General features: G+C 47.3%; 6 protein-coding genes and 1 non-coding gene across 7 annotated transcripts; 4 read left to right on the forward strand and 3 right to left on the reverse strand.

Moving 5' to 3' along the window:
* Position 1: 1 nt before the first annotated feature.
* Positions 2 to 736, forward strand: GL50803_0061054 (Isoamyl-acetate hydrolyzing esterase-like protein; the record flags this gene model as incomplete). The annotated part of the gene is made up of 1 exon (XM_038046257.1): positions 2 to 736. The coding sequence occupies one exon, from the start codon at positions 2 to 4 to the stop codon at positions 734 to 736; it is 735 nt and encodes a 244-aa protein (XP_037901800.1).
* Positions 737 to 741: 5 nt separating this feature from the next.
* On the forward strand, positions 742 to 1,632 carry GL50803_004912 (Kinase, NEK; the record flags this gene model as incomplete). Its single annotated transcript, XM_001706276.1, has 1 exon — positions 742 to 1,632. One exon carries the CDS (start codon positions 742 to 744, stop codon positions 1,630 to 1,632), a length of 891 nt encoding a protein of 296 aa, XP_001706328.1.
* Positions 1,633 to 1,690: 58 nt separating this feature from the next.
* On the forward strand, positions 1,691 to 3,181 carry GL50803_004911 (Major facilitator family protein; the record flags this gene model as incomplete). Its single annotated transcript, XM_038046123.1, has 1 exon — positions 1,691 to 3,181. One exon carries the CDS (start codon positions 1,691 to 1,693, stop codon positions 3,179 to 3,181), a length of 1,491 nt encoding a protein of 496 aa, XP_037901801.1.
* GL50803_0013766 (Ankyrin repeat protein 1) lies at positions 3,170 to 5,629 on the reverse strand (the record flags this gene model as incomplete). The annotated part of the gene is made up of 1 exon (XM_001706277.2): positions 3,170 to 5,629. The coding sequence occupies one exon, from the start codon at positions 5,627 to 5,629 to the stop codon at positions 3,170 to 3,172; it is 2,460 nt and encodes an 819-aa protein (XP_001706329.2).
* An 82-nt stretch (positions 5,630 to 5,711) lies between these two features.
* GL50803_0090575 (Kinase) lies at positions 5,712 to 8,255 on the reverse strand (the record flags this gene model as incomplete). Its single annotated transcript, XM_001706278.1, has 1 exon — positions 5,712 to 8,255. The coding sequence occupies one exon, from the start codon at positions 8,253 to 8,255 to the stop codon at positions 5,712 to 5,714; it is 2,544 nt and encodes an 847-aa protein (XP_001706330.1).
* Positions 8,256 to 11,720: 3,465 nt separating this feature from the next.
* Positions 11,721 to 12,593, forward strand: GL50803_00116967 (uncharacterized protein; the record flags this gene model as incomplete). Its single annotated transcript, XM_001706281.1, has 1 exon — positions 11,721 to 12,593. The coding sequence occupies one exon, from the start codon at positions 11,721 to 11,723 to the stop codon at positions 12,591 to 12,593; it is 873 nt and encodes a 290-aa protein (XP_001706333.1).
* A 1,143-nt stretch (positions 12,594 to 13,736) lies between these two features.
* Positions 13,737 to 13,856, reverse strand: GL50803_00dr0011. The gene has a single exon (XR_005248657.1). It is a non-coding gene; the product is annotated as a 5S ribosomal RNA (ribosomal RNA).
* Between the last annotated feature and the right edge of the window lie 237 nt (positions 13,857 to 14,093).

Here is a 14,093-nt window from a genome sequence, read left to right on the forward strand (position 1 = left end):
AATGCCAAACCTGCCCGTTCCTCGCATCATCTGTCTGGGAGATTCGATTTCCCAGTACGGGTGGAACATTGCCGAGGGAGGGTTTGTCGGTCTCCTAGCAGAGGCCTACTCTCCTAAGGCTGACGTTATATGCAGGGGTCTTAGCGGGTTTACGTCTGAAATGCTTCTCCACTACATGTCCAACAGCAATCTTTTGGACTCCTTAGACTGCAAGGGCCAAAGTACTTCCATCCTATATGTAACGGTGTGCATTGGTGCCAACGATGCATCGTCGTCTGCGCAGAATCCCATTCAAAGCGTACACATTTCCAAATACAGGAAGAACCTCGTCGATATTCTCAGGTTTATACACGCAGCAGGAGTTCCATACGATCGCATCATTGTTCTGGCTCCTCCTCCGATTGCAGACCCTGCCCAACACCCATGCCTCCATGAGAAAGGCAAGTCGCCGCACCTTACAGAGGAATATGCACAAGCATGCCTGGAAATTGCTAAGGAAGTCGGGGCCCGTCCTGCAGATGTACGGCTCCTCTGGGATAAAGCAAGCTCTATCTGGACAGATGGGCTCCACATGAATCGGAGCGGAAACAGGCTGCTTTTCCAGGCCATAATGGATGCGTGTGGCACTGATCTGCGCCCGGAGAGTATTCCGTTCCCGTGGACACACTGGAGCCAGTATAAGACCGCCACTATGGAACAGAAGACTGACACTAATCATACTAAACGCCTCAAGTAAAAATAATGCGCTCTTGCTCTATCGAGGACGAGTATACAGTGATTACGGACCTTTCTAGTGACTTGCGCTTAAAGACACACTTGGTGAGATCTAAAGAGACCCAGGAAACGCGCATGTGCCGCGGAATAGAATATCTATATCACACCAAATCCGCGCGCGCAGACCTTGAGGATGCGCTTTACGATATGCTGCGGGTGCGCTGTCCATACATTATCCACTATACTGATGTATATAACGAGGAAGGCAGCAAACGCTATATGGCTCTTTTGAGCTACAACTACAAGTGCACCCTCGAAGACTATTTACGCGAGCAGCAAGCCAAGGGGGAGACAATCTCTGAGTCTATGCTCTGGGCGATCCTTGTGAGAATCGTCAAGGCCTTGCGCTACCTTCATGACCCTGCTAAACATGGCGGGCGAGTCATCGTTCACCGTGATGTCCGTCCGAGCAATATGTATATGGCGGACGACTCGACGGTGTACCTGGGTGACTCAATCTTCTGTAGCTCATACACGTACCCGGGTAGCCATGTGGTTGGCAGCGCTCTCACTAACATGGCCTATGCACCCCCTGAGATGATGACCAGTGATGTGTATACGACGGCGTATGACATATGGTCCCTTGGATGCTCTCTGTACGAACTGGCTACGGGCGCTAAATATTCGGAGATCGTTAAGACAGCCTTCCCGGGGCTAAGCTACCTGCAAGCTCTTGAAAGGTTACAGATGCAGGCCCTGGTGATTCCAGGTTATTCAGAAAGCTTCTGCGTCAACTTACAAAGAATGCTGCACGTCGATCCGACTGAAAGGCCGACAGCTGCAGGCCTGCTAAGCCTTAGCGGGTCTAACACATCCAGTTTAGCAAACAGTCTATCGAATTGCCCGGATTTGTGCTAAAATGTGAACTACTCTCGCCCCTTTGATTTCCTTGTCAGCCACTATTTAATTTCCTGGAATGACGAAAGAGGGCCCTGCAACCCCGAGCCAGCTTCCCCAGTCCCGCAGGTGGGTCGTCCACCTGAAGGCCTTTATGGAGACAATATTCATAGCCATTATAATGGTTCCGAACACAATGTACTATGGCTCTGTGAACGCCCTATCACAACTCTTGCTTAAGACTTACGGCGATAGCAACATCATTACAAACTCCTCACTCATGCACTCTGTGCCGTCGATCTTTTCTGCATTCAGCGTATCCTTCTTCACGGACGTCTTAGGGGTTGAGTTTATGCTTCTGCCCCTACAGACCCTTATCCTGATTGGCTGCATCTGCTCAGCGCTAGCAAAGAGCTCAGGAGTCTTCCTCATCGGAAGATTCTGTTACGGGCTTTGTGGAGAAGGCCTTATTATGGTCCAATCAAAGCTGATTTCCAACCGGATTCCCCGCCAGTGGCACCCCTTTGCCTTTGCACTCATATTCTGTGGATTTATGCTTGGAGAGTCCATCTCTAGTATATTCATTGGAAAAATGGACTCCGTTCCATCTGCATATTTCATAATAGCAGCATGCATGTTGATTAGTCTGCTCATTGAGGTGACATATACAGTTCTTGAAGTATTTAGACGCAGAAAAGAAAAGACCACCGATGTCCAAGGATTGGCGTTATCCGAGACACTTAGTGATAGCATAGCAATGAACCCACAGACACAGACACAAATGCAAGCACAGCCTAGATCATCATTGCAGCACAGATGCAAAGATATGTTCACTGCAGTAACCGATTGTATTAAGACAGCGCGGCCGTTGCTCTGGATGATGGTTGTAAGCCGTCTTTTGTTCATGGGGACCCGTATGGGATACGATTCTACCTCTGTCCTGTTTCTAACGGACATCCTTGGCCTAGATAACGACACTATTGTTTCTGCTGTGGGTGTTTCTCAAATATCATCAGCGGTTTCCTTCTTGTTGATGGGCTTTCTTGTCAGCTTTTGGCAGCTTGGCCCAATACTAATTATTATCTGTGGATACATCTCTCTACTGGGTGCAGTGATGACACTCTACTTCTTTAGGAGCTCAGACCCTCAGCAGACTGTCCGATCATGCTATCTAATTTGCATTTTTGTTGGCATCAGCTTTGGATTCTTTGCCAGCAATAGCTCGGCCGTTATAGTGTCTCTTTCAAAGAAGGCCATGGCTGCATCTGGTTTGGGGCTTGTCTTTTCAATGCAGTTTCTCATCATGAGCATCATTGTGCCCCTTGCCATGTATGTTGCAAGGACCAACTCGTACCGGACGGCATGCTGGGTATACATCGGAGTCCTACTATGTGCAGCACCCTTTTTACTCACAGTGTTTACAAAGCTAGCAATCAACTACTCACAAACTAGGAAAAAAAGAAAAGCTGTCAAAATCTGCGATGATGGAGAGATACAACCATCTACTAGTGTGTCTTCTGTTATTAACCTGGATAGTGCCCCAGCAAGTACTATAGAATCAAAAGCCTAGCCCTCCGTACTGCATCCCGGACGAGCTGGCCCTGTTGCGCGTGATGGCCGCAGACGCATCAGCTAAGGCACTATTTTTTTCTCCAAGTACTGTGTTCATATCCATGTGGCTTTTAAGAATTGAAAGCTTGAGGCTCTTGCCTGCTTTGTAATCACTTACAAGAGACGGGCCTGCGCCGGGAGCAATACCCCCGGAAGACGATGACAATGATCCTACAGTGGAGCGCTTGCTGGGTGCTCTGTCAAAAAGGGCTGGTCTGGACTCCTGCTCTAACTCTCTGTGTAAATAATGCTTAAGAGCGTTGCTACTAGCAGCCTTCCCGCTTCCTGGACGAGAGCTGACAGTTCCGGCGCTCCCCATGAGGCTACCAGTAGACCCTCTTGTTAGGAGTTCCTGAATATATTTGTCGGAAAGGGCCTTCTCTGCCTTCAAGGAAGCAAGTTGCTCTTGCATGGTTTGCATGGCGGCACGAGTGTTCGAGAGCTCTGTCGCTAGATCGCCTGTTGTAGCGCTCGCTTTGACGGCACGGAAGTAGGCTAACTCTGTGCGCAAGGAGTCGTTTTCATCCTCGAGAGACTTCAGCCTAGCTAATTGCTGCTCTGCTTGAGGCTTAGCCTCATCTGACAGGCTTCCACGATTCAGCGTTTTGCTCATAATGGAGACACGCTCACGCAACTCTTTTGCCTCGCTCTTGTATCGGAGCGCCTCATCCTGCGCGGCTTCTATCTCGCGCCTAATCTGTACGGCCTCCTCGCGCATCTTAATCTTGTCTGCTCTAAGCCGCGCCTCATATTCTTTCAGCTCCATCATCTTGCCCTGGATCTTTTCCAGCTCCTCTGCGGTCCTCTCAGACACCTTATCTCCTGCCCCATGCTTAGGATCAATTTTGCTGGGAGTCGTGGGAATAGTCGGAGGAGTCCCTGCAGGCTGCGGATTTGTATCGTTAGTCACCGGGGATAGCTCTGCATCGCTGACAGGTGCAATCACAGGCTTTCGCGTGGGACTCAGGGTACCTGCTGCATCCAATTTGCGGACGTTTTGACGTAGTTGCAGCAGCTCTTTTTCGTCAAGGGCAAGTTTTTCCTGGAGATGACGCTTCTCCGCGTCGGTTTCGTCTAAAATTGTTCTTATGCTGTCTTTCTCTGCTTTCAACTCACTAATAGTTGATTGGAGGATCGCGTTCTCCTGTGTGGTCTCTTTGACTTTGTCCTCGGCCTTGAGGAGGCGAGACTGACATTCCCTAAAGCGATCCTGAAGATCCTTATAGTCGGCCTCACGTGCGTTAAGTGCCTTCTTGAGGAGAGATTCCACCTCAACACTCGCCGTGTTCGTGCCTTCTAGCTTCAATTTCGTCGATTGAAGCTGCGCAAGTTCTGCCTCTTGGGCACGGGCCACCTTTGTCATGTCTCTTACTTGGTTTTGAAGTTGAACAAGGCTATTCTGCATTTTGTACACAAAATCGATAAGATCCCTTCCCACCTCATTGGACTGGTAGCCGATGGCGCTCTTCATGTCACGGAGAATAGCCAAAAGGTCGTTGTGCCGCATGTTTAATGATTTGTAGTCTGCAACAATTTTCTTGTACTCATCTGCAAACGATCCCAGGCTCCTCATAGTGTTGTCTAGCCATGAGTCCAGCCTAGCAGAGGCCTTGTGCGGCTGAAATGTCTCTGATTTGGAAAGAGCAGCGTAGCCCTCTTCACTGGGGGCTACGAAGTCGAGGTGCTCGTCTTCGGACTTCATGGCATCGAGACCGTTAAAATCTGGCTGCTTCAGGCTATCCTGCAATTCAGAGGAGAAGGCGGGATTGAGGGGGGAGTGGTGAGGGGGGAGATCGTCAACAGAACCTCGCTGTCCAGACGGACGGCCACTGGACGGACGGCTTTTAAGCGAAACCTTAGCATTGTTGGAAAGATACTGTTGCAATATAGCAAGGACTTCTGTGCAGCTTTTAGAGTTAGCAACAGATATCTCTGCTTCTATGTCCTCTGAGGTATACTTTAAGGTGTCCAATAGAAGACTAGTGGCCTCAGCATTTCCTGCGGACACGGCATAGCTTAAGGCCGTCCTCCCATCCTTATCTGTCTCGCGCCCAAAGAAGGGCGCCAGTGCCCTGACAACGGCCAGGTTCTCGCGTCCTAGGGCGATCATAATGGCAGTCTGACCTTCGGGGGTGATGATTGTGTGCTCTCGAGGAGCTAAAATCTTGCATATATCTGGGAGACCGTATTCGGTAGCAACGAGAAGCGCTGTTCGACCGTCACGACCTGTAAGCCCTGCTTCTGCCTCGGCCAAAATCGCCACTATGTCGACATAGTTGGATCGCGTGGCCAGGATCAGGCCAGTATCTCCATCTTCGGTCCGGGAGCACTTGTAGCGCTCACAATACTCCTCCACGAACTCAATATTGTTCGTTCGAATAGCCTGGAACCATATCGTCTGATCCATGTTATTTTTAGGGATTCTGTATTTTGTCAGGCAATTTTTTGAGCCGAGAACTAAGTTGAGTCGGAAAGTAAGGCGCATTGGACTATGAATATCCTCTCTTCCATTGCGCAAGGCCTAAACCTGTGCATTTGGCTTGTGTCCCTGTGAATTGCACAACCTCTGGAAAGCTTATGGAGTCTTCTATTAAGCCTAGTAGCCGGTCAGTAAAGTCTGACAGGCGCTGTCTCTGCATAGAGTATGACCCGCACGTATCTGTCGAAAAGCTAAACAGCTGGGACAAGAGACTTGTAAACAGATCGACATGCCTCCAGTACCGTTTGCTGGGCAAGGATACCTCCACGGTCCTTTCACCGTCCACTCGATGTACACTGAGATCGGAAGCCTTCACAGAGGTTCCAATTATCATGTACCATATGCACGACGCTATTCCCGAGTAGTCCGGCTCATATAGCCAGTGCTTTTCTACTATTGGACACGGCGTCACAACAGACATGCTTGTATAGTGAAACTGAACTGGAACGTCGTTAAGTGTGAAGAGGGATGCATCAATAGCTTTGCCAAAGTCGCATGCCACGGGTACCAGGAATCCACTTTCGTCAGCAAAGCCAAAGTCAGCTTCTAACTTTGGAGTGACGTGCTTTTCTGTCTTAGAGGAGCAGCTCTGTGTTTCGTGCTTGACGGTAGGACACGCTGCAACACGCTGATCCACATTTGTCTTTCCCTTTTCTTCCTTGCCCTTTAGAAAGCTCAAGAGTGTGGGATCTGTAGAGATTGTGATTAGCCAGTTATCTACTTTAATGTCTGTATGCACAATATTCGCTTCGTGGAACGTCTTTACTGTCTTGATCATCAAGTATGAAATCCATAAAATAACATTTTCAGGAAGACAAGTCAAGCCTCGCTCAACCCTGTCATAGCACTGTTTGCATAGCTCGAACAGAGTTACGCCAGGGATGTACTCCATAACAAAGGCCCCCAGGCCTTGGTTATTGACTATTGACGCGATAAATCGCGTATAGAGGCAGTCACTCAGAGAGTCTGCCAGCCGTAGGGTGAGCGCAGATAAGCTGTATATTTCACGTAGGAAGGACGTGCTTATTGCACAAACCGCGTGCTCGCCTATTTCAACAGAGATAGAGTCTTTTTTCCTGGTAAAGAACTTCACAGCTACTTTTACCAAATGGCCAGGCCGTGCAGAGTGCAATGCATCAGCTGCAAAGACCTTTCCAAATGCACCGGCGCCTAGAAGCTCTGTTAGTGTCAGAAGTATCTTGCAGTCTGGTCTGCTACATGAGCTTTCCTCTTCTCGCGTCAGATTCCTTTGAAGATCTTCAAATGTGGTTTCAGTGCTACCTCCTGTAGTACTATCTCCTTTAGTGTTCTGGTCTGTGTCTTCTTCATGTCCATTCTCGTCCCAGCAAGGATCTAGCTTGGGGTACACGACTGGGCATGTAGCATCCATAATTCTAGATACCCGATAAGGGCAGATCATAAGGGTAGTTCCACTCTCAGGATTAGTAGGGAACACATCCACCTCTTCCACAAATGTCAGCACAATTCGGTTTCTTTGAAGAGATGGAGCCATGTCAACAAGGGCAAAGTAGAACGCTCGCGGAATGTGATACGGCTCTATTATGTTGCTGATGACTAGGTCATTTTGGGTTGGGCCTTGACGAGATGTATACAGGAGAATCTGGCACCGCGGCGAAAGAGTATAGACCATGCGGGATATTATGTGGGGGTCATTCGCCAGTTGGGAGTAGGGATTCAGATTCTCCAGCTGTTTTCGTGCAATTAGGCGGCCTATAAAGCACATGTGTAGATCCAGGAGATGCTGCTCCTCGGGAGAGATAAAACTATTTGCCGTTTCACTATATGTTAGGATAAATATGGGCAGGGTCTTACAATGGATCTTTGGATGACTTGATCCTTGCCCACTTGGCTCTGACGGAGAGCTGTACGACTCGTGGTCTACATATAGCTCTGCTGGGATATTCGTTATGGAGAGGTTCTGGGGAGATGTCTCGGCTGTCCATACAAAGAATCTAGAGCCGTTGCTGGTGCTGGTGATCGCCTTGAGGCGCCGGATAGACGCCTGGAACGCCTTCTTTGCTCGAGCACTAGTGCAGTTGTTATAGCCAAGAATATAGTAGTGCATCGCTCGGCTTTTGTCACGGACCTGGAACTCATAGTAGACCCCTGCCTGACAATACAGTTCAGGAGCTTTGCGGCCGATGTTGTGCGCATCATAGTATGCAATGATGCCATCCTGGTTGGAGAATAGGCATTGGTAAGCTAGGGCGAGCACCACAACTCGTCTATCGTTTAACAGCTCCGGGTGTTTCTGGGCATAGCTTATGGTCAATCTACACAGGTCCTGGAGAAGCAGTTGGAGCGGTCTCGTGGGTCGAAGCTGGAATAGTTTCTGGATCTCAAAGAACAGCGATATCCGCTCCTGCATAGATGCCTCCACTTTTTGAGGATTGTCTAGTGTTTGACCTGACTGTAGTCTCATGATGCGCGCCACTCCCTCCCTCAGCATCGTTATTTTTCCATCAGCAAGGCCCCGTTTCAGCTCTGGCTCTCCACTCGACGGAGCTGACTCACAGCCCAAAGCTGTCTCCATTGCTATTATACAACCCAGGCTACAGTTTATGCTTCATCAGCATACATGCAGTAGAGTCTATGCCTTGTGCATTACTGTCTGTAGCGCCTACTGGAACCTTTATTTCGAGAAATTCACTTTACTGGAATAGGTAAGTGGATGCGTGACCTATAGTATAGTTGTTGATGTGAGAATGCTGCTCTGGTACTGTATCATGTTGTTAGATGACATCTCGCTTACCAGAGAACACTCCTGCTTCTTCTTCGTTATGATGCAATAACAGTGATGGCGACAGCAGCTATTACAATCAGTATAATTGGCACAGAGACTACCGCTGTCGTGGCGCTTTTCAACCTCTTTTCCAGTTTCTTCGATGCACTGCAGATACCATGTTCGTCTAAGCTGTACCCATCAAAGCATTTAACACATTTATCATCTTTGCATTCTCTGCAACTTATTTCATACTCATACATGCACGTACCGTAGCTTGTTAAACAATAACATTCTTCACACTGTAAGCACCTACCGCTTCCAGAGAGAATTCTGCGCCGTTCACAAGCCTCTAAACTACAGCTCCTCACATCACTAAGGCGCGTACCTGGATTACGCTTTGTACACTATCCATTTTGACAACATTCACAATTATAATTTAGATAGCAGTCGCTGTAACCATGCGTAGGATAAGTTATCATACAAACTCCAGGAAGACACGTAGTGCATCCAACACCATCTGCGTAAGACGCACATCTCAGAGGTGTTAGTGATATACAACCAAAAAAGGTAAAAAAACACAATTTGCCGTGCATTTAGTACACTTCCTTCCACTGGAGCACTCAGCGCATCCTAGTGTCTCTTTACGCTCACATATTCCATAGGCAGCAAGGCAATACTCTACTTCACACTGTGCGCAAGTTCTTTGGTCGGCGCACAACATGCAATGCAGATTTTCTTTTCCAGTACAGGCTAAAGTTCGTAGGTCAAAACAATAACCCTCATCACACTCGGTACAATACCCTTCTCCTGCACAAAATGCACAGTGAATAGGAATGTTGACAAGTTATACACATGTTGCTCCATAAGTTGAGTTTTCTAAATAGTAACTATCATTATATTGAATACATCTCATTTCACTCCATTGGTAGGTACAATGAGCACAAGCATCGGGACACTTAGTGCATACACCATCAGAATTTAAGCCATAGCCTGTCACGCACTCCGCACATCATGCATCCCGGACAAGATAAGCAATTCAGAGATTCCTTTAATACGTATTTTTGCTGCTGTTAAGGCAATATCTATCCTGACATTGGGTGCATATTCCGCTATTAGGACAACGCCTACAGGATATCTTGCTTAAACGCTTACAAGTGTTGTCACTGATGAGACAGTATCCACTTATACATTTGTACACACAATGTTTCCAGGGCAAACTTCACAGTTAAAGGATTCCCTCGCAATACCTTTTCCAGCACTGCTTTTGCATCTGTTCTCTGGACAAGGATCCAAGGCAGAGAGTATTGACTCTCCTACTCTGAACGACAGATCTTCTTTGCAGACTCCTTGATTCATCCTGCATCCTTCCCTACATGCCATGCATCTACTTCTGGCCTACACACCGCAATGTGGTCCACACAAAGTATCGTTTTCACTATTCTCCAAAACCTATGTGCACACCCAGATACCCTCATCGTTCATCATGGGTGTCCCCTTTGGACGTTTCTGAACACACTCTGAGTTACCAAGGAGGTCGAGAAAATAGCCATCGATACATCTAAGGCAGACAGTTCCCAAAGGATTGCAGAGCTCACAATGCGAGATATCTAGACATAGAGTCGACCTTCCAGCTGATTCGGACAGACATCAGTAACATAGTACGTGAGCAACATCAATCCAATGGAGAACATGGTCTTTTTAATTTTGATTATACTTATTAAGAATCCAAATCAAATTAGCAAGGGCTCCGGTCAAACGTTGACACTAAAATCAATGCTCAAGCTTGTGGCCTCTCTCAGAGACTTGTGCCGGATCTGCTTCCTCCGCGGGTATAGGATCAGATATCTAGATATCCTATGTTCGTCTGCCCTATAATGCCTGTAGTGTTATAATTTATTACCGATCTACTTTGTCTGCTTGTCTAGCTGTGCTTCACAAATAGACACGGCGTTCGATAGGGATTTTTTTAACAGCGTGTCATAATAGTCGCTACTGATTGCAATCCTACACTGTGGTGATTGTGCTTCCTTTGGTCAAATACCGTGTGTAAGAATTCTGCATTAAGGCTAAAACTATATAGTAGAGATTTCTATAAGGTTGTCTTGTACAATCCACACTCAAAGAATGAGATAGTATCAGCTTCACTTTATATCATATCCGTAGGTGTATCTGGCACCTAAGGGCTTTGAAAGACTCTTTGATTGTCAAAAATAATCATCTGACAATCACTTGACTATTGGAGCATGTAATTAGTGTAAATAGTGTATATTTCATTTTCATGATTTGAAAGGTATTTAGAATACGTTTTAAAGCAGCAACTCTTTTAAATTAGAAAGATATTTTGCTGATTTTGGTTTGACGTATATCACGACAGTCACTCTGCTGTGCGCACTGTGAATTGCAAACCCCACAGCCTCGAAGCGTTCTGGAGACCAAAGCAGAATTACTCTCGCATTGGTAATAGGGGACCTTGGAGTCCCTATAGTAGTAAGCTTTCCTTTCAGAAGCCATCCCTTATGTTAATTAACTGTAATCAGCTACACTATGCATGTTTCAATACTCAACTGAGTCTTCATGTATGATCAGGTCAATCTCTGCAGTTAGATAGGCATTTAATAGCACCTGGTGTACTCTCAAGCTTTACACAATCTAATAGTTAATACCACAACATTTGTCAAGCCTGTGAAAACATTGAAGAACCCACTTTTCATAGACGCTTTTCTACAACCGTTAATGATTTGATCAATACTCACTATAACGTCCCTCTACTACTGTACACCTGCTGTAATATAAATTTAGTATGACAAAAGCTACCGATGAATGTTGTATATGAGTAGACATCCTCACTCCTTCACCACATCTTTTTTATTGGCAGAGGCTCGGTCCTTAAGTGAGAGTACTAGTCTATTTCATCCTTGTTATAGAGAAAGTGTAAGCATTATTGCAAACCCAGAGATTGTAATTGACAGGCATATACTACCTCCATGTCTGCACTCTGGATGCAACAACCACAGCGCAGCTGCATCTCCGATCATTCTGTGCACGCCTTCTGGCACGGGCAGGTGCGCCGGAGGGGGTGTACTGCCCACCGCCGAGAAATGGATGAGCTCCTGGTCGGCCCGCCCCGCCTGGAACTTAGAGACCGCCATTCACGGCCGTGAAGAGAGTTCTCGCAAGTAAATCTCTCGGGTTGATTCACACGGCGGGTAACCATCCGGTAGAATTCCGTATTGAATTAACTCGCTTAATTAAAAAGTTAGTATCCACGACAATATGGTGAGGCCCTGCCTGACCGTGGAAAATCAGTCAAAGGTGCTGCGCTGGCTTGCCACAGAGATCATAAACGCAATCCATCCAGAGGAGACGGTGGAGGACCTTCTTGCAAACCCGTGTCTGCTCCACTCGTACATGCTCAAAACATCCGTGGACTGGCATTGGATCTCTAACGAGGTTGGCGTGGACGAGAAGAAGGTTTCTCGTTGGTACTATGAAACGCACCTGCGCCACATCCTAACTATAAAGATGACTAACGAAGACCGTGGAGAGATTCGCAAGATTATCATCAATTGGATCCGCTGCCAGCAAGTTCCAGACGAGCGGCTTTACCAAGCAATTCATGAGAAGTTTGGAAAGAAGTACTCGCGTCAAGAGCTACGGATGACGTACTACAATATGCTTAACAGTCGTTGCATACGGGCCGTCCTTACTGAGTGCAATATTCAGCGTCCGACAAGGCGGAGAAGGCCTCCTGAAACAGAGCGTGCAGGGCTATCTTCCTCGACCGTCCTTCACATACCCGGGTATGCTTCCGGTCCTCAACCAGCCCCCTTAGACCATAGAAAGTTGTCCCAGTCAAGTACTCACAAGTATTCTCCAGAAGCAGCCTCTTTCTCTCAGATTGACGTCAAGGCAGAAAGTGGACTGAATAACGATATTCCAGATGAACCCGTTACCTTTAGTCCTCTTGCATTCCAGAGCATTGCCCAACAGCAACCGTACATTAAGCTACTCAATCTACAGTCAGTCCCGCTCTCCCTCGATATTAACGGCCAATTAGCATGCATCCCCCTAATCATAGTTGAGCCAGGAGCCAACATCTGGTCCATTACTCCCAATGAGGAGCCAGTGGGAGGCGCTGGACAGTAGCGTTCTTTGGTATTGCTCTTCTAACTCATGATAAAGGATTTGCCGCCTTTTATCTTGCAGAAGACTAGACTTATCTGTACCCCACACTTGATTGCAGATGCAGCAGGACCATGTGCAGGCCATGAAGGTCACGCATTGACAAAGCAAACTGGAATTATTCACAGAGGTGGTTTTTGGCAAACTTGTAATCTAGTGGCACGTCATCTTTGGGCTAAGTTGCCTAACTTCTAATCGTATATCTACGGCTTCCCTATTTACGCGGTTCTTTGCAGGAGCTAGACCTACTGAAGCATACTTAGCACATAATTCCGCAGATGAGGATACGCGATAATATTATCAGCATCCCAATCTCATTCTTGTCAATAACGAATGTATCGATCCACAGATGCTAGTTTCTATCAGCCGAATTAGACTCGCTTAGCAGCCCGTAGAGATGATGTAGCTCACCACCGAAGTACTTCCACATCTGCTTTTTTCCGTTTTAGACATAAAGTTGGAACTCATTATTTACCCCGTCAATGATTTTCTGCGTTCACTGATGGGTGTATATTATTCTATATTGTCAGTTATCTAGGGACCTCTTTCATAGGAGCGCCACATCAACCCCCTTTATGTTCCTCTTACATTTTATTATGTGCTTTACATCTTCTTGTCTATCAATATTCACACCCCCATGGATATGCCAGATACATATCTGTATCATATGCTACTGTGATCATAGGTTTGTTGTAAATAAGGGTGTGATCGGTACCACCACAGAACTCGTTAAACCCTGTCTGCCTTGAGAGTACGCTAATGGGACTACATGCTCAATCTGAGCAGATGTCTGTGGGCTTGTGTGCTAGCTGGAATAAGATAGGTGACTACTCTGTATGATCATCCTGTTATCATGATTAGGTAGCCGCGAAAGATTAGACGTCATTGCAGGAGCAGACAAGGCACTAGGACAGCGATTTGCTTTCCAAGGATGACGTGGATTAATAGGTTAGTAGGCAGTTCTTGGATGCAGGAGTATTAGTGGATTTGTAGACTCGCGTAGTTATGCATACAGGTCATGGTAGGGGCTCTGGTAATTCTCTGATGGTGGCCCACTTTGGCAAGAGCTCAGCTGGGAAAGGCAAGGCGCTGGACGAGGACGCGGAGAAAGTTCGGCACCCCGTGTTCCCACGACGTCTCCGATCGCAGTACTGGCGGGGCCTGACGGCGCTTCTCTTCTTAATTCGGAACGAGTTAAGGAGTTTCCGCCGTAGGATGGCCGAACTGGCGGCTGAGGGAGCTGTGCGATGTGTCAGAGATTGTTAGAGATTCATACTGTATATTGTGCAATGGCTAACGTGTATGGGTGTCCCACCGAAGACCCGGTGAAGGATGGCACCGGAGATGAGACAGGATGACCCCTGGTGGAGGAGACCACGGTGCGGGCTTGCCTGCAGATGCCGTGGCTAAAATCTCAGCCCGTCCAGGAATCTAACAGAGATTATGCAGCCGGACACTGGGACC

This window comes from Giardia intestinalis, chromosome 3, assembly GCF_000002435.2.
Source record: "Giardia intestinalis strain WB C6 chromosome 3, whole genome shotgun sequence".
Lineage (NCBI taxonomy): Eukaryota > Fornicata > Diplomonadida > Hexamitidae > Giardia > Giardia duodenalis.